Here is a 25,849-nt window from a genome sequence, read left to right as displayed (position 1 = left end):
ATTACGATGATTTTGGCCTTGTCCTTCTGGGAAACATCTTTCAACTGCTTACACTCTTTCCTAAAACTTTTATTTGTTGTGATCAGCTGGGTTCTTCTAGTCTTAGAGCAGACTGAGTCTCATCCTGTTTGGGTTTGCTCAAAAATTCCTTCTTGAGTGTTTATTGAGTAGCTCCCTTTTAGGTGGTCAGAGAGTGGAAGGGGTTGGGAGGATGGCGGTTTTAGTCCCTGCACCATGTGAGATACTGGGCTACGTAATCCTCTAAATTACTCACTGTTCTAATATCTGAGTGGAACATGTTTATTAATTTTACTATCATACTGATCTTATCAAATTGGAGCTGGCCAATCTCCAATTCAGCATTAACAACTACAAGTTTTAACTCCAGCCAAACTGTTAGATAAGTTTACCCTTCAAACAGATTCTCTCTAAGTTCTCTTTGAGCTCTATTAATCAATTTATACAGTGCGGTTAAGGGATTCTTCGTCCTAGGCAACTTCAGTGCCCCTGATGAACACTCTTGTACTTTACAGCCACATAGCAAGGCACTACTTCTTCTTGGATTGCAATAGGTATCTGGGCTTTTTGGACTCCGTCATTAGTTTACAAACTCATCACATATTTCATCATCCAACAAGTCTATTGCATCCACTTTCTTTAAGTCAACAGATAACAATGATATTCTCATTATCACAGGAATTAGTTCAAAATAATGTCACTCTTCTTGTAGGTCTCCTGACATAAAACATTAATCTGAATCCTCATATCTTAAACCGAGCTATATTCCCAGCTGATTTCCAGGTTTATGTTTAGCCCAAAATGAAATTTAGTATCTATATAATTTAACCCCTTTTTGATTCTGATTTAAGTAGAAACCGTCCATATATAATTGACTTTGAGATCAGTTGTTTTTAGTAGTGCCGGTTGTTTTGATATAACATCCACACCTGTCCATTTATTCCTTTAAGCAGTTCCTGTGATTACTAATGTATTATTTTATCATTTTCCCACATTCTGTTTGTGGTTCACCTGATTTTCTTCCTGAATTGCACAGAGTAAGAACATATACAATTTCTCTTCACAACACGTGATTAAATTTGACTCATTCCAATAAATCAGAAAGCAAGGATACAAAAGGAAAAGCAGGAAAATTTCCAAGTTGCATATCAATATCAATCCGTTATTTAGTGCTGCTTCTTGTTTTGGACAGATCATTAATCCATCCGGTTCCAGTTTAGTTTCGTGACAGATCGGATCTTGCCTTTTTCCCTTTAATTTGACTCCACAGTGCAAACAATTGCCACAATTGATGAATGCTAATTTAGTTGCCTTCATGTTGTTATGACGTATGAAAAAAAAGCTTTGGGTGAATCATTCCGCCAGATAATGCACCAGCAATTGTCAAGAGTAAGAAAAGTAGTGAAATTCTCTGGTACCTCCTTCCTGACTAGTCACAACAAAATCCATCTCAGCAACATGGAGGATCCATCCTTTCAGCTTAAAAAGAATTTAATTCTTCATATAGGTTTGAATTTAATAAGAAATTAATCAAATTTATAATTCCATTACATCATTCAATGAGCAAAAGAATTTCTCAGTGTCCTTGCCAACATTTACTCTAGAACTTTTATCACCAAAACATTATTCTCACTGCTGTTCATGGTACCTTGTTGAGAGAAAATTGGCTGCCATGTTTCCTCAGAACGCAAAAACAACTTTATTGGCTATGTATCACTTTAGGATGTGGTGAATAAAGTATTTATATAAATGCAAGTTCTTTATATCATGAGCAAGTATAAGATGATCCAATAGCTTGGAATATAAATCCAATATTGGAAAAAATTTGTGGAGTTATATGCAGTTAGTATTTCCCAACCTCATATGTGTCATGGGCCAGGACTTTCCATTCATTGGGCGGGATCGGCGGGAGAGGGCAGGGGCAGTTGCAGAGCTGCCCGCCGCCGGTTACACACTGCGATTTCACGTGGGTGGGGCCAATTAAAGCCCACCCTGTGTGGATCACGAGCTGTAGTGCTGAGCGCTACCTGTGGGGCGGGGGTAGGAGGGAGAGCTGGGCCTAGGGTGCAGTTTGCGCATGCGCATGAAAGAGCATTTCAATCTCCCTGACCTGAGGCACAGAGCTGCCTCGGAGAGTGAAGCGCTTCCTAAAAAAAGTTAAATACAATAAAAATTCAATGAAACATGTCCCAACTCATGTGACTGTGTCACATGAGATGGGACATGTTTTTAATTTCAAAGGAAAGTTTTTATTTAATTTGTAATAGCTTTAGGAAACCTCATCCCGCTCATGGATGAAGTTTCCTAAAAAACATAAAGGCCACTTGGTCTTTTCGCAGCGTAAAATTAAGATTAATTACCTAGTTAATGGCTTTAAAGGCCTTTCAATTATCAGCCGACTCTGCATGCACACCGAACGAAATATCGTGTGATTTCACGATGACATTGGGGCACATGCCTGACGTTCCAGCGTGTCAGGCATTCACCCGCATGCCGAATGTAAAATTCTGCCCATGGTGTTTTTGTTGCAACACATTAGAGAATCTAGATCTGTAAAATTCCAACCTTTAACCTACAGATTTTATTTTATTCCCTGACTTTTAGTACTATAGCTCAAGTTACGTTGTATAAAACTTGAGGAGTGCTTACCTTAACTAACCATATGTCGTCTGAATACTAATCATATGTTGTCAGAATCCAATAAGAACCAGCCAGAGATTATTTGAAGATCCAAATTCTTGCCTAGGCTGTTGAGATTCAGGCAAATATTCAATTTGAATTTCTAGATGTTATACTAACATTGAAATTAAGGGCTGCAAATATTTACTGCTTGTTATTTATTCTCAGGTGAAAGTTACTCTGGATTGTCTAATGGAAACACAGGCTGCATTCACTGACATTGGAGACAGTGTAGCCTGTGTGGAACGCCTTCTAAAAGAACTCCAATTGCAAGAAGAGAGAGCACAGGTAAATTTTACTAAAATACCATTCAGGCCTCAACAAACTTTCTACTCCACACTTACTCTTGCAAAGTCCTGTAATCCCGTAACAAAGTGGAGCAAGTCATTTAAACTTACCCAGTTAAGTCACTAAATGATTATTTAGGCGTCCATCTGTTCTAGGTTGCAAATATGCTTAATTTGTGTTTCAATCACTTATGGCCTCTGCTATCAGTCCAGAATTGCATAAATGGGTTTAGCTAGCCTAATTTCCTGAGGCTGTATGATTTTCCAAGCTTGCTAAAAACATTAATTACAAACAATGGTACTTTGCGATGCTATATCAAAGACCAGTAATGCTCTCATGTACCTTTAGTAAATTTCTTAGATTTGAAATTTCTTTCACATTAGGGAGCAAAGTTAAAGTCTTGACAACTTGGTAACAGGAAGAATGTTTAGAGCACTGATTGACTGCCATTAGATTTTTGTAAATACTGCATTGTGATGCAAACTGAAAGTGCCACTGACAAGGCACCAGTTCATCCCTTGCCATTACATTCAAATATCTAATTTGACTGTTTAAAAAGTAGAAGCAGATTGGAAGTTGGCACATTTAATTGAAGGAGTCAATTTTCCAATTATGCCTGGACAGGGGAAACCTCACTCGCTGCCAGTGCATTTTGGAAAATGATGCCCAATGTGTTCTTACTTCCAATATAACAAATATGGATACTTTTATCAGTGATTGTGAAAATCAAAACCTGTCCACCATCTACAAGGCACAAGTTAGGAGTGTAATGGAATACTCCCCAGTTGCTTGGATGAGTGCAGCTCCCATAACACTCAAGAACCTTGACACCGTCCAGGACAAAGCAACCTGCTTGACTGGCACCCCATCCACAAATATTCACTCCCTCCACCACCAACGCACAGTGGCAGCAGTGTGTACCATCTACAAGATGCACTGCAGGAACTCACCAAGGCTCCTTCAACAGCACCTTCCAAACCTATGACCACTACCATCTAGAAGGACAAGGGCAGCAGATAGATGGGAACGCCAATGCCTGGAGGTCCCCCTCCAAGTCACTCACTATCTTGAGTTGGAAATATATTGCCATTCCTTTACTGTTGCTGGGTCAAAATCCTGGAACTTCCTCCCTAACAGCACTGTGGGTGTGCCTACACCACATGGACTGCAGCAATTCAAGAAGGCAGCTCACCACCACCTTCTCAAGGGCAACTAGGGATGGGCAATAAATGCTGGCCCAAGCCAGTGAAGCCCATATCCCATGAATGAATAAAAAAATTAAACTAAATTACCTTCATCACAACAAATATCTAAAGCATTTAACATGACATTCTAAAGAGAGATTTCTATCATCGTGAAAGTTAGAAATACAGGCTGTATTGGCAAGGAAACCAAAAACATTAGGAGGAACCCCACTATGTCAGAATTTGAGGGGCATTGTTTTTGAACTCCTCTAATTTAGCAGTAAAATAACATGCACGATATTGCCTTACAAATAAATTAATTTTAGTCCTCTAATATTCACAACAGCATTTCAAGGTTTATAATGTATGCTTGCTTTACTGATGATCTGTTCAAACAAATTGATTGGCCAGCTCATATGGTTACCACTTTGATATTTCATTGTCACATATCTTTCCATCTTTTTTACAGGAATCATTAGAAAAGGCACAATTGTTAGCTGTGCATGGAGACCAACTTATCCAAAACAACCACTATGCCATTGATTCCATCCGACCGAAATGTAATGAACTCAGGCGTATATGTGATGATTTTACCAATGAAATGAAGAAAAAACATGATGTGCTTGGAAAATCTCTTGAGGTCCATAAGCAACTGGACAGTGTAATTAATCCATTATAATCTTTAATAATTTGTCACAAAACAAATAACTTTATTGATATTCTATTTTTAATGATTTTACTTTGTTCTTTAAGGCCAAAGAATGGTGCGAAACAGGGATCTATCTCCTAGCATCCCAAGCAGTGGATAAGTGCCAATCACAAGAAGGAGCTGAAGCTGCACTCCAAGATATTGAGAAGTTCCTTGAAACCGCCAAAGACCACAAACTTACCAATCCTAAAGAGTTTTATAAACAATTTGAACTGTTTCTTACTTCAGAAGTTAAGGTGAGCTAGGAATATGGGCTGAATAACTCAATATTATGGTGTTAAGTTTTCCAGAGTCATCTGTTAATGAACAAAGTAGTTTAACATAAAAGAAAATACAAGTATTTTTATAAACGTGCCTGTAACTAACCCTGGGTTATTTGATTTTATATATTTTTGAGGATATAAAGCTCAATACAATCCAAACATATAAAGTATTTTATTTGTTTTATTGTAAACTTATTACAAATATATATAAATTATATATAGTTCCTTTCAGCAGTAACCATCATTATTAGAACTCTTGGAAAGTTGAATAGTTGAAAAGGATTGGCATTACTCTTAACCTCCCAGTTTTCATTTAATAGTGTGAATGGTGATTGCAGTTATAACTGGAGGATTTGGTTTAGAGAAGTGAGCTTGATTCTTTGAGGGGGACACTTAGAGATTTATATTGAATTTTCTTGGATTGATCTGGAAAATTGAAAGGGAGAAACTGCAGTCATAGGGTCGAGATCACAATGAAAAGGCGGGTGAACGTTCTGCTGCGGGTGGTCATTTAAAAAAAAAAGATTGTAGTGCTGAAGTTCAATTGTAACCATGGGAGTAATCTCTCAACAATGGATTTGGATATGCAATTAGAATAATCTGTATATAATTTGGGATTTATTAAGGAATTAAACAATCTTTTCTTAAGCAGCCGGTCCTCTCATAATTGGGAGGGAAGTATTGCATTTATTCCTAATTAATGAGGTGAACAATGAGCTTTATTGGAATAAGGGAACATCTGCAGTTTAGTAGACATAGTGCCCCTTTTATGGCTGAAATAAGGATAGAATAGATAAAAACCTATCAAGAAACTGCATTTGAAGAGAACAGACTTTGAGAAAAAAAATGCTTACAAAAGGAATGTGAAGGGTGTAGGGGGAAATGGAATTGCTTTAAAGAATTTTGGTCACATCGCGGGGGCACTTTATTCTAGAAACAAGTTGTGAACAAAAGAGCAAAATTGACATGAAGGACAAAAAAAGTCAGAAAAGGCATTTGGGAGAGAGAAATAAATAATCTATGAAATTGTGAAATACAGAGAAGGGGAGGATTGTGATAACTTCAGAATCAAGCAGCAATATTCTAAGCAAGTGATAAGCACTTAAAGAGATCAAGAATGTAATGTAGTGAAAAATGTAAAAGTAATAATCAAGTGTTCTGTAACTAAAGAGCAAGAGAAGGCAGCAGAGGGATATTATATTGTTTACCATTGGCAATGAGGAATATTGTGAGAATGAAAGAGAGGTGGTTCTGGACAAGGAAGTGGCAGAATTTCTAAGTCACTATTTTGTGACCATTCGCACCACTGAAAGAAGGGGAGAGATGCCCAGAATTAGGTAGCATTATAAGGGAGAGAGCAGGCTGGAAACATCACATGAAGGCTTGTTAGATAGGGTAAGAAAGCATAGAATAAACAAGGGTTTGAATATAAAAATAAAAAAACTGCAGATGCTGGAAATCCAAAACAAAAACAGAATTACCTGGAAAAACTCAGCAGGTCTGGCAGCATCGGTGGAGAAGAAAAGAGTTGACGTTTTGAGTCCTCATGACCCTTCGACAGAACTAATAAGGGTTTGAATATCTTCATTCAATGGAATTGCCAAGCAATGAATAGAGAATTGTCAGGTGAAATTCAACATTGATAAGTTTAAAGAGATAAGCTTAGCTATAAAGATACAATCCACATTCTTGATATTAGCTGCTTGAGATAATAGAACAGGAAAGAGATAAGCTTAGCTATAAAGATATAATCCACATTCTTGATATTAGCTGCTTGAGCTAATAGAACAGGAAAGAAATAAGCTTAGCTATAAAGATATAATCCACATTCTTGATATTAGCTGCTTGAGATAATAGAACGGGAAAGAGATCTGGGTCATTTGATGGATAGATCAATACATAGGATTACATAATATACACAGCACAGAAACAGGGCTTTCAGCCCAACAAGTCCATGCCACCATTTATGCTCCATTAAAGCCTCATCATATCCTTTATCTAATTCTATCAGCAAAACCCTGTGTTCCCTTCTGTCTCAAATGCATATCGAGCTTCTCTTAAGTTATCCATATTATTTGCCTCAACCAAACCCTGTGGCAGCGAGTTCTACATTATTACCACTCTCTGGGTAAAAAAATTTCATCTGAGTTTCCTGCTTGATTTCTCGATGACTATCTTATATTGATGACCTCTGGGTTTGCTCTTTCCCACAAGTGGAAACACTCTTTGTCTACTCTATCAAAACCTCTCATAAATTTAAAGCCCTCTAATAGGTCACCCAGGGTGACCAACTGTTGGGTAATGAATTAAGGGGGGGTTGATAGGTGCTGCTGAACCTGCAAGAAAGGGCACCAGGAAGACTGCACGTATGCAAAGACATACTATACATGGGCAAAAATATAGAAGCATAAAATTATGGGACAAACAGGGTGCTGGCAGGAAACGACATGGGACACAGGATTTAAATACAGAATGGTCCCAGAAAATCCAGGATGATTGGTCACCCTGAGGTCACCCTTCAGCCTTCCCTTGTTAAGAGAAAAGAGACCCAGCCTATTCATCTTTTCCCGATAGGTATAACTTCACAGTTCTGGTTGTAAATCTTTTATTCATTCTCTCCAGGCTGTTTGTAGTCCAAGAATGTTGTTGGAACTGCCCTCTTCTAAGTGAATATTAAATATCCCTCTTCTGACTCATGCTTCTTTAACATGCAGTGTAAGAGGTTAAGTGGAATCATGCTAATGAGATGCGTGGGGGTTGTTGCCAACCTTCCTATCTCATTTTCTTCTTCCATTGCTGAAGACTGCATGGGCATCCACTGTGCATGGGTAATCTTAAGGGTGGAGCTTTCTAGCCTTGATCTTGGTGTAAGCATGTAGCTTCATCAGGAACTCGGTAAATAAAGTCTACTGTTTCTAACCTATCCGGTACAAGTTTATTACATATCCCTTCCTAGTTAATTTCCTAGTATTCGCTGTGCCCATGTGATCCAATAGCCTATGGCACAGGAAGAGAAGCTCTGCCATGATCGCTCAAAAGTAGCAGTCACAAATGGGTTTTGATCAGTCTCCTAAGTGGAAATATTTATCTGATCTTATCGCTGACCATGACTCACTTATTTAAAATATAAATTGTAAACAAAATTTTTCTTCATATATCACAGTTGTAGAGCTATGAAAAATATCCTCCAAGGGTCGCAAGTCAGACATATGGCATGAATTAAATTCATTGATTTGTTTGTTTGATAAACTTTTATGCATGTTGTTGAGCTGGATTGAAGGGTGGAGGGGCCAAAATGAGGAAACTGGAAGAAGATAAACATTTGTTTGGTTCAAGCATTGGGACCAGTATTTACAAGCAGTCAAGAAAGCATTAAAAGATATTGGGGTGTATAACTAAAGCTTCCATTTTCTAAGTGAACATAATACTCTGTTCATGTGAGATTCCGTATGGAGTACTGTGTACAATTTTGGTCTCTGTTCCAGGAGACCTATTGGACTGAGTTCAGTAATGGGTAACAAGGCTCTGTGCAACTGAAACATCATTTCCTCTTTTTTGTATTCCAAATCCCTTGAGATAAAAATCAACATTCCATCAGTCTTTGTAAATATGCGTACTAACTTTTAGTTATCAGTGCACATGGACCTACATATCCCTTTGCTCCACCACAGATCCTAGTCTTTCACCATTAAGAAAATATTCCAATATTTCTTCTTCATTCAAAGTGGATTACATCACACTTCCTCACATTGAACTCCATTTGCTGTATTGTGCCTCATACTTCTGTCTATGCCCCTTTCTAACTTTCTGCTCCCATCTATACAGTATACTGTGCCTTGTAACCGAGACAACATCCCATGTTTCAAAGCTACAGCTGACCAATCAATTCAACCACTGAGAATCCATGCCATAATGATTAGGAAGTGGGAAAAATGAGCGAGTGTTGCCTCCTGTAGATGTATTTTGGGCCAAAAGTTGAATTGCATGCTGACATTAGCTGTTAAAAATCACGTGTGAAACTCAAATGAGGTTCTGAAAGTTATTCAAGGCCCATTGCAAAATACTTGAGCAAGGAGTTAAAAAAAAAACAACTTGCATTTATATAGTATCTTTATGGCATGCATGCCCTCTCAGAAAATTCTAGAGTAATAGCTAGAATTGGCACAGAGGAGAAAGGCTCAGCTGAACTTGATATAGTCCAGAAAGATTGGATAGCATTGGATAGCTGTACCAATTATGCTCAAGGTTGTATCCCTTGGGCTCAAAGAGACAAATGCTGAGGTTGCACCAAAAGGACCAATCTAATAGGAGACAATGAAATTTTATTGGAAATAAGGTCATGAGTGCTAAAGATAAAAGTGGTTCAGCAGAGCAACAGCTGCAGCGGTGGTATGGTGAATGGAGGATGAGAAGCTGGTTGCAGTTGTAAGCAATGTGGAAGCAGGGAGAAGAAAGCAAAGGCAATTGAGGTGGAGATTGGAATCAGAAATGTGGAGAAAAGAAGCCAAGGTGTGGAGAGCATAAAATTGGTGACACAAAAGCAAAAAAAAAAATTAGCTTAATACTGCTTTTATTCCTGTTCCAGGCAAACATACAGACAATCCTTCAGAAGCTTGAAAATGTCCAAGAAATGTTTGAAAAACGTCAAGCTAGTTTAAAGAAGTTAGCAGCCAAACAGACTCGACCAGTTCAACCTGTGGCTCCACGTCCTGAGTCATCTCCAAAACGCTCTTCGCCAAAACCAGTCAGGGCACCTGTCCTCAGTAAGTGACAGAAAATCCTCTCTCATTGCTCAGAAAACTTTGCAAAATGAAATTAGAGTTCAAAATAGGGTGAACTGAATAATTGTTTTATTAGCTTTATAGATTTTGACATCAGATTCTCACTACCCCACCGAGAAATGAAATTCAAGTGAAGTGGCTGATCTCTATTACATCCTATAGACATCATATCGTCTATACTAAACACACAATCGTTCTCCAGTAAATAAATAGTAATAGATTTTACTTCAAGCCATCTAACCTTTCATTTCCTCACTTATGTTTTATGGCTCTGCAATGTTAGATGATGACTAGCCAATTATCTTGTAACTCATTGCAGCCTCATCAAACGGATGCCTTTCAAAAGCAAACGCAAGAACTTTTTATTAAAACTTTATCTGGACTACTGGATTAAAATATAATCTTCAACTTTACCATAGCCTCTGTTCTAAAATATATTTTGGACAAAACATTATGTTTAGCATGAATCCTAATATAAACTTAATTTTAGATACTCATACATACTACCATTATATTCTAACATGAAAAAGCAATATTCCATTATCTTTGCTGAAGTAAGGAATTGTCACCAGTTATTTTTCAGCACTGAGGCACATTAGTACATCAGAATTTTTCTGTGTGTTTCACTATGCTAAAACTAATGCACTCTTATTTAGCTATCATAGTTGAGGTCCTGTCTTGGTCCCTTTCTTTCTCAATCTTTAATGAAAGTGGAAGTCTACTATACCTAAAGTCCATTCTTATCCTGAGTACTGTATGAAAAACAAAAAAAAGCATAATGTAAATAGCCTAAATATCCAGCTGGATTTTGTTTTGGCACATAATAGCTGTGGCTACAAATTCCTGGTGGTTCATCTTGAAATCAGATTCAGTTGTTGTGGATGCTAAGCACAATGTATGAATCTTATCTTTTTGTCAATAATACAGAATTTAATCTGTTAACAATTTCAACTTGACAAAGTTATTTTACCAGAACAGATGTTCACAGTTGATCCAATCTCTAATTTCACACAGCTCTCAGATTAAACAAAGTTATTATTTACCATGACAATAGGTAATAGCTTACTTCACACTGCCCTAAGCACAAACAGCTGGATGCAAAATAGTTATTTTGTTAACTGTCATTTACTTCAATTTTCTAAATTCAAATATACAAACATTACAGATGTTTCTGATATTGAACTATTGGGAATATTTTAAGGTTTGCAATCCATTGAGAGATTTTTTTTTTAAATAGAGGCTTTACTTCCTGGCTCAAAGTAGAAGTCTTTATTTGGATGATATATGCATGTTCCAGGATTTATTTATTTATTGGTTCTGAAATGGCAATTCCATACTACTTGAATTATGGCAAAATCAATGTTGAAAGAAGAAAGCAAGAAGCTGAATCAAATTGCATTTTTACCATTCACTTGTCTAATTATTTTTTTAAATACAAGAATCTAATTAATACATGCTTCCTGTGCTTCAACGATTATCTTTGTACCTGCTTATTAATCAGTTCAAAGTCCAAGGTTACAGAGTTACATGAGTTACAGAGCAAAGTCTGAAGTGTCAGAAAATGAATTGTGGAATTATCTTATTTTAGTAGAAACAGCGAGAGCCTACATAAATACAACCAAAGAAAAAGCACAATATTGCAAAACAGAAAACTGAAAACCCAGCAGGTCTGGCAGGATCTGAGGAGGGAAACGGGCAAATGTTTTATGGTGTAGACCCTTCCTCAGAAATGGGAGATATCGCAGATGAACACCATTTAAAAAGAAACTGAACAAGTGTTCTACATTGTTCCATTAAAGGCCAAAGCAGGCTAAAGAAACTTGGACCTTGTCTATTAGACACTTTGTTCTTGACTTTAACAACTTCAGACCCAAATTATAGCACTCATTTTCTCCATAGCAGAAAGTGCTCGCAACATGGGATGGATGAGTTGCTGTTGCCTGCCCCTGACTAGCACCTTTAATGTAAAATATCCCAATGCATTCTACAGAGGCATTATAAAACAAAATATAACACCAAGCCATAAAAGGAGATATTAGGGCTGGCAATCAAAACCTTGGTCTAAGAGGAAGGTTTTAAGGGGCATCTTAAAGGAGGAAAACGATGTAGAGACACAGAGAGGTTTAGGGATGAAATTCCAAAGCTTAGGGCCTAGACATCTGAAGTCATGGCCACCACTGGTGGAACATTTGCAATTGGGATGCTCAAGAAGATAGGGAGTGATGAGGCCATGAAGTGATCTGAAAACAAGGATGAGTGTGTTAAAAAATCAAGGTGTCTTTTAACAGGGGGTCAGTGTAGGTTAGTGGTCACAGGGTGATGGGTGAATTATATTTGGTGCAAGTTCGGGCGTGGGCAGCAGAGTTCTGGATGACCTGAACTTTACGGAGGATAGAATGTGAGATGCCATCAAGAACTGCATTGGAATAGTTAAGCCTGGAGGTAACAGAGGCATCAATGGGTAATGTTGTGGTGGTGGAAATAAGCAGTGGTAGTGACAATGTGGATATGTTGTTGAAAGCTCATCTCAGGGTCAAATGTAATAACATAGTTGCAAGCAATCTGGTTCAGCCACAGACAGTTACCAGGGAGAGGGATGGAATCAGAGCTTGTGGCAGATACCAAAGGTGATAACTTCAGTTTTCCTAGTGTTTAATGGAAGAACATCTCTGTTCACCCAGGATTGGATTTGGGTGATAATCTGATAGTTTATAGACATTATCCTGGTGTTCCTTGGTGTTGATTGGCATTCTTCTTTAACCGTACTTATGGCTTGCTGGAATCTGCTCTATGTTTTTTCCTCTTCCTTTCTACGCACCAGTTAACATTTCTGCAGCAATTCACACACTCTCATATGTCTTTTACTTCTTTGATTTCTCATTATGCTTATATTGTCTCCATTTCTCATTATGCTGATATTGTCTCCATCTAAATCCAACTTTTGCCATTTAACTAACACCTAACTACCGCCTGTTCTCTATCTACGCACTTCACAGGTCATTGTCTATTTTCCTGTATTGGTGTTTACATTCTTTTTTCCATTCCCCTTATTCTGTTCTGTAAATTCTGTACATCTGTATTATCTTCCAGTTCTGAGGAGAGGCCTATTCTCAAAATGGTTTGTCTGTTCACTCCACAGAAACTGCCTTACCTGTGATGCACAAATAAAACTGATATTTTGTGATGAGTATGAATAGGTAATGAGTGCTTATCTCAAAGCAGCACCTTGTGTCTGGTATGTCAGTCATGTGGTAGCACTCACATCTGAGTCAGATTGTAAATTCAAGTCCCCCTCCAGAGATTTGAGCACAAAAATCCAAGCTGATGCTCCAGTTAAGTACAGAAGGAGTGTGGCATTGTCAGAGATGTTGTCTTTTGATTGAGACACTAAACCAAGGCCCCATCTGCCCTCTCAGGTAAACCTAACAAATTCCATGGCACTAAATTGTTATTTTAAAGAAGAGAAAAGGAGTTATCCTGAATGCAACAGTTGTTAAAATAAACAATAAATCATCCACAATTTCATTTTACAGCTCCTATCCAAAAGGGAAAGTGGAATAAGATCAAAGGGGTGGTGTTAAAGATGCAACAAGAATTTATCCCTGAGATAGTCCCTCTTATTCCATGAGCTATGACTTTGCCCACAAGTCTGTTGTGTGGCACTGTATCAAATGCCTTTTGGAAGTCTATGTACACCGGCCACATTAACAGCATTGCTCTCATCAACCTTCTCCAATATCTCAAAAAAACTCCAGCAATTTAGTTAAACACTATTTTCCTTTAAGAAATCTATGCTGGCTTCCTTTAATTAACCCACATTTGTCCACGTGACTATTAATTTTGTTTTGGATGATAGTTTCTATGAGTTTCTCCACCACTGAAGTTAAACTGGCTGGACTGTAGTTGCTGGGCTTATCTTTACACCATTTTTTGAACAGTCCTCTGGCACCACCCCTTCGTCTAAGGGAAACTGAAAAATTACGGCCAGTGCCTCTACAATTTCCACACTCACTTGTTCAGCATCCTTAGAGACATCTCATCTGGTCCCTTATAGGAACATAGGAGCAGGAGTAGACCATTTGGCCCCTCAAGCCTGCTCCAATATTCATTTGGATCATGGCTGATCTACTTTAATGCCTTTTTCCTGCATATCCCTTGAAAGCTTTAATTTCAAGAAACCTATCAATCTCCACCTTGAATATACTCAATGACTGAGCCTCCACATCCTGCTGTGGTAAAGAAATCCAAAGATTTACCACCCTCTGGCTAAAGAAATTCCTCCTTATCTGTCCTAAATGGCCTACCTCTTATTCTGAGACTGTCCCCTCTTTCTAGACCACCCCCTCCTCCCCTCAGCCAGTAGAAACATCCTTTCTGCACTCTATTGAGTGCTGTAAGGATTTGGTATGCTTCATTGAGATCACCTCTCATTCTTCGAAATCCCAGAAAATACCGGTGTCTCCAATCTCTCCTCATAGGACAATTCTGCCATCCCACGAATCAGTCTGGTGAATCTTCATCGCACTCTATGACAAATATAACCTTCCTTAGGTAAGGAGACCAAAACTGTACACAGTACTGAAGGTCTCACCAAGGTTCTATACAACTGCAGCAAGACTTCCTTAAACCTGTACTCAAATCCTCTTGCAATAATCCTCTAACATACCATTTTCCTTCTTAATTGCTTTTTGAACTTGCATATTTGCTTTGTGATTCATAAACACGAAACTCCCTTTGGATGTCAACACTTCCCAATTTCTCACCACTTAAGAAATGCTCTGCACTTCTGCTTTCACTACCAAAGTGAATAACTTCAATTCTTCTTCATTATATTCCATCTGCCTTGTTCTGCCTTGTTCTTGCACACTCAGCTTGAATAAGTCTCTTTGAATCCTCCTCACATCCTCATCAAGTTTTGTGTCATCAACAAACTTGACAATAATATATTTGGTCACCTTATCCAAATCCATGATTATAGGTTGTGAATAGTTAGGGCCCAAGCACTGATCCTCGTGGTACCCCACTAGTCACAGCCTCCCATCCTGAGAATAATCCATTTATTCCTACTATTGTCTGTCTGTTAACCAATCCTCAATCCATGCCAATACATTACCCCAGTCCCTTGTGCTCTAATTTTGCTTACTAACCCCTTGAGGGGGACCTTATCAAAAGCCTTCTGAAAATCCAAATATGCCACATCCCTTATCTATTCTGATAGTTACATCCTCAAAAAATTCCAACAGGTTTGTCAAACATGATTTCCCTTTCATAAATCTATGTTGACTCTGCCCAAGTATTTGCTAAGTGCCCAGTTATCACATCTAATAGTTTCTAGCATTTTCCCTACTACTGATGTCAAGCTAACAGGTCTATAGTTCCCCATTTTCTCTCTCTTGTCTTTCTTAAATAGTGGGGTTACATTTACAACCTTCCAAACTCCAGGAACTGTTCCAGAATCTATATAATTTTGGAAAATGACCACCAACACATTTACTATCTCTACAGCCACCTCTTTCAACACTGGGATATAGATCATCAGGTCCAGGGGATTTGTTAACTTTTAGTCCATTAATTTCTCCAGTATTACTTTTTTACTAATACTAATTTCTTTCAGGTCCTTAATCTCACTAGTCTCTTGGTTCTCAGGGTGCTTTTTTGTATCCTGCTCCATGAAGATAGGCAGAGTATTTGTTTATATCTCTGCCATTTCCTTATTCCCCCACATTTTTCTTTGATAATCTTTTCCTTTATACATACCTATAGAAAATTTTAGTCCATTGTCATGTTTCTTGCTATTTTACCCACATATTCTATTTTCTCTTTCTTTATCAGTTTCTTAGTTCTCCTTTGCTGAATTCTAAAATGCTCCCAATCCTGAGGCTTACTATTTTTTAAAGCAGCTTTACAAGCCTCTTTCTTTAATCTAATGCCATCCTTAACTTCTCTGATCAGCTATGGTTAGATCAATTTTCCTGCTAGATTTTTGTGCCTATGTTGTAGATCATGTATTAATTCTTGAAACACTATTTAATGATATCAACTTGAAGCACATACAGCCTATCCAATACCACATCCTTATCAATATTAAACCCTTCTAGTGTCTGAATTACCTTCTCTTTCACCATGGTCTGGGTAGCACCTTCTTCTTTGGTAAAGACAGATGCAAAGAATTCATTTAATACCTCAGCCATGCCCTCTGCCTCATGTGCGAGTCCCTTTTTTGGACCTGAATTGGCCCTACTCCTCCTTTTACTATATAAATGCCTATAGAAGACTTTAGGATTCCCTTTTTTGTTGGCTGCCAGTCTCTTTTCATACTCCCTCTTTGCTTCTCTTATTTTCTCTTTCACCTCTTAGGAACCTTCTATATTCAGCCTGGTTCTCAATTATATTTTCTACCTGATACCTGTCATAAGCACACTTTTTCTTCTTTATCTTAATCTCTATCTCTTTTGTCTTTATCAGGAAGATATAATGTTACTAGAATTTATTGTAAAATAGTGGTGTGTGTGTGTTTGTGGATGAGATTTAATTGGATTAAAGGCAGCTGGTCTTAAGGCTTTGATGTTTTAGGAGATGAGCTCGGTTTGAAATTTTAAGTAGGTAAATTTAGGTGTAAAAGAACATTTGCACTTTTAAATAAACCAGACTAGATTGATTTGAAAGGAGGGGTGAAATGTGTCACCTAGCCAGGTGAAGTTCAGAAACTGTTTATTTTTCCCAAAGATTACTGGTAAAATGGGTACTATCTAAATTTTTATGATTGGAAAGGTAAAGTCCAAAGACAGTGAAACAACGTATACTTGCATTAAACGGGGAAAATATGTATAAAGGAATGGAGGCTGTGTGTAAGGGTAGGCATCTTAAGACCTAACAAGTGTGAAAAGCCTTCAGCATCTATGCCTCAAGCTGCTGTCTACAAAAAATTGAAGTTAAAGAAACTCACTTTGAATTGGATTGTCAGGTTATCATGTTTCTTTGCCTGGGTCTGTTAAAATCTGTGTCTTACTGTTGCCTTAATGAAAGTGTAACTGGAAGTCAGATTAAGTAGGGGATTTAGAAGTTATTATAGTAGTAATTTGTAGACATATGTATGTGCTTAAAACCATTTCTCTTAATAGCAAATGCTTAATCTAGTTTTGTAAAAACCTATAAGACTTGGTGGTCTTATTACTACCAAATTAAAGGCACGCATCTCAAAATTTATACAAGTTGCAAAACAAGTTGTGGCAGTTGTTTCAAGTTTCCCTTTGGGATTTGAACAGCTCAGAATTGATCATTGGCTGTGCCATAACAGTCATCCAGGGAGCTCTGGATTTGTTTGACATACCCATCCCTGTTGAGGGAATATAACTTGACTGTGCATGAACTCTCTCTTCTTTGAAGGTGGCCCATTGTCCAGCCACTGTTCTTCCTGCCAACCTTTGGCTCCAATTAATTTGAGTAACTGACTCCCCAAAGCCTATCCACCATCTAACAGACACAAGTCAGGAATGTGATGGAACACACTCCATTTGCCTGGATGAGTGCAGCTCCAACTACACAAGAAGCTTCATACCATCCAGGACAAAGCAACCTACTTGATTGGCACTCCATCCACAAACATTCACTCCCTCCACCACCAACACACAGTGGCAGCATCATGTACCATCTACAAGATGCACTACAGGAACTCACCAAGCCTCCTTAGACAGCACCTTCCAAACCCATGACTGCTACCATCTAGAAGGACGAGGGCAGCAGACACATGGGAATACCATCACCTGGAAGCCACTCACCACCTTGATTTGGAAATATACCACTGTTCCTTCACTTTCACTGGATCAAAATCCTGGAACTCCCTCCCTAACAGAACTGTGGGTGTACCTACACCACATGGACTGTAGTGGCTCAAGGTGGCAGCTCATCCCCACCTTCCCAAGGGCAGTTAGGAATGGGCAATAAATGCTGGCCTAGCCAGTGACACACACATCCCATGAATAAATATAATGAATCTGGGCTAGATTTTTTTCTTATCCCATTGATGTTCACTTTCCCCCAGTTAATTATTCTTACTCTGGAATGATCTTTGTCCATTCCATATTCAACCTAAACCTTATGATACAATAACCATTATCACCTAAATATTCTCCTGCTGACATTAGATCCACTTAGCCCACCTCATTCCTAAGAACCAGGTCTAGCAATCCTCCTTTCTTGTTGGACTGGGAACATACTGTTGTAGAAAATTTTTCAGAACATACTGTAGGATCTGACGTGGCACATGATATGTGCCAGGTGGATCAAATCCACAAGGGGAACTTGGCTATGCTATCATGATGGTTTTACAATTTGTATTTATTACGAGAAGCTATGTGCACTGATTTCAGAAGTAGTGAGTCCACCAAGACCTTTAGAGATTTAAAAAAATTAAACTAAAATATTAATTAACAAAATAAAAGATTTCAAGCATGTACATAAGACTACAATTACTTAATACTATAACAAATCCTAAAATTCCTAATTAACCTGACTCCCAGATACACACCCCCCCCCCTTAAGGCAACAGTCCAAAATAGATCTTAGATTTTTTAAAAGACTAGCAAGTTAACAGTACCCACTTGATAGTGGAATTTCAAGTATCTTTCTCCAACTTTAGTTACTGGGTATAATAGACATGCACAAAATGGCTGGACGCTTCTTCAAGGCTGTTTCACACAAACCTGTTAGATCTTACATGGTGCTTAACATAGACTTTCATTCTCCTTTATATATGTTACTCTCTCTTTAATATGTAAATTCCATTGTTCCATATGTCTTTGGAACTGTACCTTCCCATAATATAAAATCTATCATGTTGCCAAAATTGTCAGTAACCTTTGGGAAAAATAAACACACTCCTTAGCCTTGCTTATCTGGCTAGTTGTAAAAAGATTAAGATCCCTTTGAAATCCAAACAATCCCTTCACTTATCTAAAAATGCAAATTCCCTTCACACTTTGTATGCTAAGACAGCATCCATGTTTACTCATGTACACCTAGCTTCTTTTGATAATTTCAAGCTTGCAGTCTGACTGCAAATGTAATGAAATTATACAAACAGAACCATCTACACTCACCCATAAATCTACTTTACAACAAATCAGAAAAATAGGATGAAAATGATACTTTTGTAACAGAACTCTTACCCCTCTCTGTCTTTTACACTACCATTTTGCCAGTCTATATTCGGATCATTAAATTCCTCCATTATAACTACTTCTCAATAATTTCCCACTAGTTCGCAGCCAAAGATTACACCGAGCAATGTAACTGCACATATTTTGAAATGTATTTGAGATATCGGAACAAGAGAACGATCTTTCATTTTACTGGGCAGGTGACTAAAACAATCAGCACAATGCGTGCAGGCTGTTAAAGCAAGCAGAATGTTGGGGTGCACAATAAGGGATACGACATAGATCCAGAGAGGTCTTTTTAAAATTGCACTTGCTCCTTGTGAGCTCAAATCTGAAATACTTGATGCAGTTTTGATCTCCCATGTCAGTTATTGGAGGAGAAAATATGATAAGAAATAGATCAAGTGTAGGCAACTTGACCTCAATAAAAAAAAGAAAAATTGATCGAGTGACAGGAAACAGAGTAATGATAAATGGATGTTTTTCCAGATTGGAGAAGGTTTGTAGTGGAGTTCCCCAGGGGTCAGTGTTGGGACCCTTACTCTTCCTGATATATATTATTGACCTAGACGGTGGTGTTCAGGGGATGATTTCAAAATTTGCAAATGATACAAAGATTGGAAACATTGTTAACTGTGATGAGGATAGTTGTGAACTAAAATACATGCTGGTGGATTGGGCAGACAAGTGGCAGATGAAGTTCATTGAAGAGAAATGTGAGATGATTTATTTTGGCAAGAAGAATATGGAGACAGTATAAAATAAAAGGAGAAACTCAAAAGGAGGTGCAGGAACAGAAGGACCTCAGTGTATGTGTCACTAACTCCTTGAAGATGTCAGGGCATATTGAGAGCAGTAAATAAAGCACATAGTATCTCAGGCTTTATTAATATGGGCAGAGAGTACAAGATTAAGGAGGTCATGTTGAACTTGTATAAGACACTAGTTAGGCCTCATCTGGAATACTGCGGCCAGTTCTGGGCTCCATACTTGAAGGATGTGCAGGCATTGGAGAGGGTACAGAGGAGATTCACAAGAATGATTGCAGGGAAAAAGAACAGTAGCCATGAGGATAGATTGGAGAGGTTGGGACTGTTTTCCTTGGAGAAAAGGTGGCTGAGGTGAGACTTGTTAGATGTATTTAAGATCCTGAGGGGTACAGACCAAGGTAAATAGTGAGAAACGGTTTCCAGTCAAGAAAGAATGAAGAAGTAGAGGGCACAGATTCAAAATAATTGGCATAAGGAGTAATTGTGATGAGAAAAATGTTTTTCGCCCAGAGGATGGTTGGAGTCTGGAAGAAACTTCCTAAGGTGGTGATGGAGGCAGGTTCAATCGAGGTATTCAATAGGGAATTGCATTGCTATCTGAAAATAAAGAACGTGCGAGGTTACAGGGATCAGGCAGGGAGTGGGACTAGGTAGAATACGCTTTAGAGAGCCAGATTCGATGCGCCACATAGCCTCCTTCTGCACTATAAACACTCATTCCTTGTGAAGTCTCCTCCATCATTCAACAAGATCACAGTTGATCTTCCACCACAACTCCACTCTCCATGTATAAATAAAGCCTGTGCAGTTAAATGCAGAATCCCCAAATTTGCCATCAGTGAATGACTGCTCCTCCACTTGTGAAGTTTGTACATATGTACTTTTTTTTTTAAAGTCAGGGAACTGACATCAGATTCAACTTTTATACACTATTCCTACTATAAAAACCCTGGAAGAGGGGTTGAGCCTTGTTTAAAAATACAATTTGACCTAATTCAACAACATTATTATTGAACAACCTCAGGCCCTAAAAAACAATTATACATTTCTGGAGCATGTTGAGCCTTTAACCAAATATCTATGTCTTTACTAAGATTGCTTATTTCCTATCTTTGAAACATTACCCATCTCCACCCCACCTCAGCCCAGCACTTCAGCTACCGAAAGCTTCATCAATGCCTTTGTTAATTCCAGAATTGACTATTCTAAAACTCCTGGCCACCCTCCAACACTTTGCACTCCGTAAACTTGAGCTCATCCAAAACTATGCTGCACATGCTCTAACTCACACCAAATGCTTTTACCCATCACACCTGTGCTCGCTTTCACTGGCTTCCAAATAAATTACATCTCAGTTTTAAAATTCCATCCATGGTCTGCCCTTTCCCCCTATCTGTAATCTTTGATCTTTGCAACCCTCTTATCTGCAGCCTTTTGAACACCAAAATTTTAATCAATCCATCATTGGAGCCGTCAGCTGCCTAGGCCAAAAATTCCCACCTAAAACTTCTCTGCCTCTTTACCTTACTTTAGAGGCAGAGCTTAAGACCTACCTCTTTGACCAAGCTTTTGCTTCTCTGCCCTAATATTTCATGTGGTTTAGTATTATTAAAGGGGTAACAACAAAAAATTGCGGATGCTGGAAATCCAAAACAAAAACAGAATTACCTGGAAAAACTCAGCAGGTCTGGCAGCATTGGCGGAGAAGCAAAGAGTTGACATTTCGAGTCCTCATGACCCTTGGGTCATGAGGACTCGAAACGTCAACTCTTTTCTTCGCCGATGCTGCCAGACCTGCTGAGTTTTTCCAGGTAATTCTGTTTTTGTTTTGGATTATTAAAGGGGTTATAGATACAAATTGTGGCTCTCCAGTCCATATTAGAAAAAAATTAAAACTCTAAAAAAGTTTTCTATTTCAGCTTCTGGTCCATGTGTACCTCCCAATTTTTAATTCAATTTCTAAAATTAAAGAGAGCTTTAAATTGCATGATAAAACTTCCTGGTTTGCTGGTGGAGATTAGCTGTATAGCCTGCTTGATAACCTCTGTTACTGGAAGCCAGAGATCCCCTATAGCTAGCACCAGAATTAACATAACATTGGGAAAGGCGAAAACTATACCACAGAGCTTGCTAGCTCTTTGTGGGCAGCTTTCTTCAGTCAGCAATGAGCACCATCACTTCATAACTGACCTCAAGATCTGGGCCATTATTGGCACAGGAGTGGTATAAGAAACTTTAATTAACTCAAACAAAAATTAAGACAGGAGCTCTTCAATATATGGGATTCAGGGTTAATACAAATGTACCAAGGGACTACTGTATTGTGGAAACATATGCTAGATGGACCAGTCATCTCTGGCTTGAAATCTTTAACTGAACTACTGAAGGCGAATGACAAATCTGCTAAATTTATAATTTTCTCTGAAACAACGTACCAGATGATTTCAGACAAAGTTTTGGTGGAGTGTTGGGTTCTGGTTGTTATAAAATACAATATGCAGCAGTCTGCAAAGTATTGGTCTATATTTTGTTCGTTTACATCTATTATGTGCTAATTTATAAATAGTCAAATCTGATTTAATCAATACAGCTGCCCTGTTCAAGGGTCATAATTTTTTTAAAATTACAGTACACAAAGTGCTTCTGATTAAATTGTTTGCAGTGGGGCATATTATTCCCCTTTAACTAACTTTTGTTTATTATTTCACAGCTCCCAGCCGAAGAAGTTTAGATAACATTAGCAATTCAAAGCCACTTACAGAAACAGATTTAGCAAAGAAAAGAAATATGAAGAAACCAAAAGGTAACTTAAAGGTAAGGAAGTACCTGTTAGTGTTTGTAATGGTTGAACTCCAATGTTATAGCAGTGTTTACACACACAAACATGCATAAGAGCATGTGATAAAACAAACAGTTTCAAGTAAAGCATTATAGATTCAAATATTTATTTGAACATAATTTATTTTTCAGAATCATTTTCACTTGAGAGGAAGCAGCAGTTTGTAACTGATCAGAGCTAACAATGATTTAATAAAATAACAGCAGGCCTTAATGCCTAGCACTTACCTTAAATTTAACTTTGCTATTATGTTACTACTCTACCTTCAAAGTCAGTTTTGAGCTCCAGGGGAACGGCTTAAGGAAGTAAATTGAGGCAACACATCCATATTACTCAAGCAGGAAATTGTTCAAATCTCCAGAAAAAACAGTGATCTCAAACTTGCCTAACGTTTAATGAAGATGATGGTGATATATATGTAGGCTTTCACTTTGTTTTTAAAGTGAATTTACATTTGCTTCAGTGGCATGGTCTAACACAAAAAAACTTTGGATGAGGAGGGTGTCAGGGAATAGATCAGTACGTAACTCTTAATATACAGCACTAACCAACATTCAGAACATCAAGTGAAAAACTGTAGCCGGCAAAAAAAAAAGGGGCAGTGATTCTGATGGTCTCAGGATTATCATGAAAGGAAAACTTTTTGAATTGTACAAAAATACAATCTGGCCTGAGATTTGGTCTGCCTGACCTGGACAAACATTTCTAAATTATTTCCAGTAAAAGCAGTATTAAATTTAGTTTAATATATATTTTGCATGATAGTTATGCATTTATTGCACTCAACCAGAGTCAAATCCTTTGCTGCATCAGTGACCTTTGTAAGGAATGCCCTGTGTAGTTACATGGCTTCCCTTTCCTACCCTGTCTGTTTTAGATTGAAGTGATGCATGAAGCCAGTCAGGGGGGATCCAGTCATGTCCAAGTAACAGCTGAAAGTGAAGAGAACTTGTCAACGAGGAGGAGGTAAGATAACTATTCAAATTTCTTCAGGCCTGTGCAGGAAGTCAATGTGCGCTGCACACAATTATACTTTGCATTTGCCAAAAATATTCTGTCCACCCATATTGTAGGTGAAACATTTAAATGGAGATCTCAACCTTTCCTGAATATTTTTAGGTTAAAATGAGTAGAATCTGGTTTAGGGAAAGAACTACCTTAAAACTCTTAACTGGCTATAAAGGAGGATGATAACATGTCATTACTATTCTTAATGGGTTTAGGCGACAAAATAATTGTCATGAAGTTATAAATTATATGGTGTCTGTTATTAATGCTTTAAATAAGAGAAAAAGGGCTGAATGGGTACATCAGTATATAGTGAAACTGTACAGACACTGATAGTCCCAAACAACTTACAAGCTTTTTAGATAGAAGCTACACCTTGAAACCATGACATCCAAATTATGAAATATCAACAGCTTTTAATGCACTAAGTCTGTTCGCAACTTAAAACGACAGGGCTTGCAGGTAAGCACAAGGCACGTAGGGTGAAGAAAACCTTTTTTTTTTAAAACCCAACATCTATAGTGAGACAAAAACTGTGCTTTTTGGGATTGAATGCTTTGCCAGCTGTATCCCAGGGATAGAATTGTTTCTCTGTTCCTGGGTAAAGAACTCCATTCCACAAAAGCCCAGAAGTGCCAGTTGGAGAGAAATCAGGAATAAGGACTCAAGTTATGAAGGACAAGGTACGGCAGAGGGGGAAATTGCGAAGTAGTGATTGGGGGTGGGGGACAAAACAAGAGGGTCATCGGGGGTAGGAATGGCGATTTGGGGCAGGCAGCAGGAAATAAATGGAGAAAATGGTTCACAGGTAGCCTTTTGGCTTTTCTCTCACAACTGCTGATGCAAAAAATCAAAAAAGATTCTCAACTACTATACAGGGACACATCCAATAAAAGGCGGCAAATCCAGTAATACCCAATAACATTTGTAGAAGGCACGATCAGAACATAAATGAGATCAAACTCCTAGGAATGGCTCCAGAATTGGCAATCCATTTCCACTGGTATGTCAGGTTCAAGTAAGCTGCTAACAGCCCCCTTTCTTACCACCCAGCATGTCAGACATTAGCAGCTGCAGTACACAGTGGGAAGAGCGTCCCAGACAGCATTTGCCAGGACCTAAATGCCCCCCACAATTTAGCTGGGATCTCCTAGGCACACTGTCCCTACAGTATCCACATCACTCGGTGCAAAATGCCAAAGTGGCAGAACATCCCTCCTGCTGTGGAAAAGAACCCCAGGGTGACATTGAGCTGGAAAACCCAGTGAACTAAAATCACATATACTGGTAGAGCTGCAGAATTAGGCACAATACCAGAGAAGAGTAAAAAAGGAACACTGCAGGAGAACACAATCCCAGGATATTTGGTTTATCCAGGTTACTGTACAGACAACTGCCAATTTGAGAATGACTCCTGCAAATAAAGGCCACCCAAACTCATGTCCTTAATCACAGGTTTCACTATAAAAGAAAATTTAAATTATCCAAGACAAAATGAGTTTTTAATCATTTGTCCAAGGCTATAAGGACTCACATCAGTCCTTATAAACCACTATCCCAGATCTAACCTTCTCTCCAGGATCCTTAAACTCCTGAATTCCTTTAGTTGAGGTTCTGCTCTTTCTATAGTAGAGATCTGTCAATCACTCAATTCTGATTCTCAACCTAATGGCCACAGTGATACATTAACCCCTCAACAACTCAAAGCACTAAGGTTCTTGGACTTTATACTAACTTGGTTACAAATATTTAGAGTTTGAGGATCTTGACATTTCCTTAAACAATAGCTACACAAAAAAAAAAATGTAATTTTGCTTGGCTGGAGAACACAACCTTCATTGATTATTTTGTTCTGGTCTCCAGTGAAGGAAATCTCAAGATTTAAGGTAAGAGGTAGGAGCTTTAGAGGGTATTTGAGGAATGTTGTTTTCACCAGGTGGAGGGGGAAGGAGGAGGAGAAATGTGTATCTGGAACTCACTGCCTGAAAAGGGTGGTAGAGGTTGGAACCCTCAATATTTAAGTAGTATTTAGATGAACACCTGAAACGCCATAGCGTAGAAGGCTACAGGCCAAGTACTGGAAAATGGAATTAGAATGGATAGGGGCTTGATGTCAGGTTTGGACAAGATGGGCCGAAGGGCTCTTTCCAAG

The 25,849-nt window shown here is 38.3% G+C and overlaps 1 protein-coding gene across 1 annotated transcript in view; it reads left to right on the top strand.

Annotated features, from left to right (window-relative positions):
- Positions 1 to 25,849, top strand: part of mcf2l2 (MCF.2 cell line derived transforming sequence-like 2) — a 273,896-nt gene that overhangs the window by 71,262 nt on the left and 176,785 nt on the right. Inside the window, 6 exon segments of the mRNA XM_041204959.1 lie at positions 2,866 to 2,985; positions 4,639 to 4,830; positions 4,923 to 5,114; positions 9,727 to 9,904; positions 22,561 to 22,664; positions 23,567 to 23,655. Of these exon segments, the coding sequence (XP_041060893.1) occupies positions 2,866 to 2,985; positions 4,639 to 4,830; positions 4,923 to 5,114; positions 9,727 to 9,904; positions 22,561 to 22,664; positions 23,567 to 23,655 (875 nt within the window).

Source organism: Carcharodon carcharias, chromosome 2 (genome assembly GCF_017639515.1).
Source record: "Carcharodon carcharias isolate sCarCar2 chromosome 2, sCarCar2.pri, whole genome shotgun sequence".
Classification (NCBI taxonomy): Eukaryota; Metazoa; Chordata; class Chondrichthyes; order Lamniformes; family Lamnidae; genus Carcharodon; species Carcharodon carcharias.
This window is presented reverse-complemented; position numbering and strand designations above follow the sequence as displayed.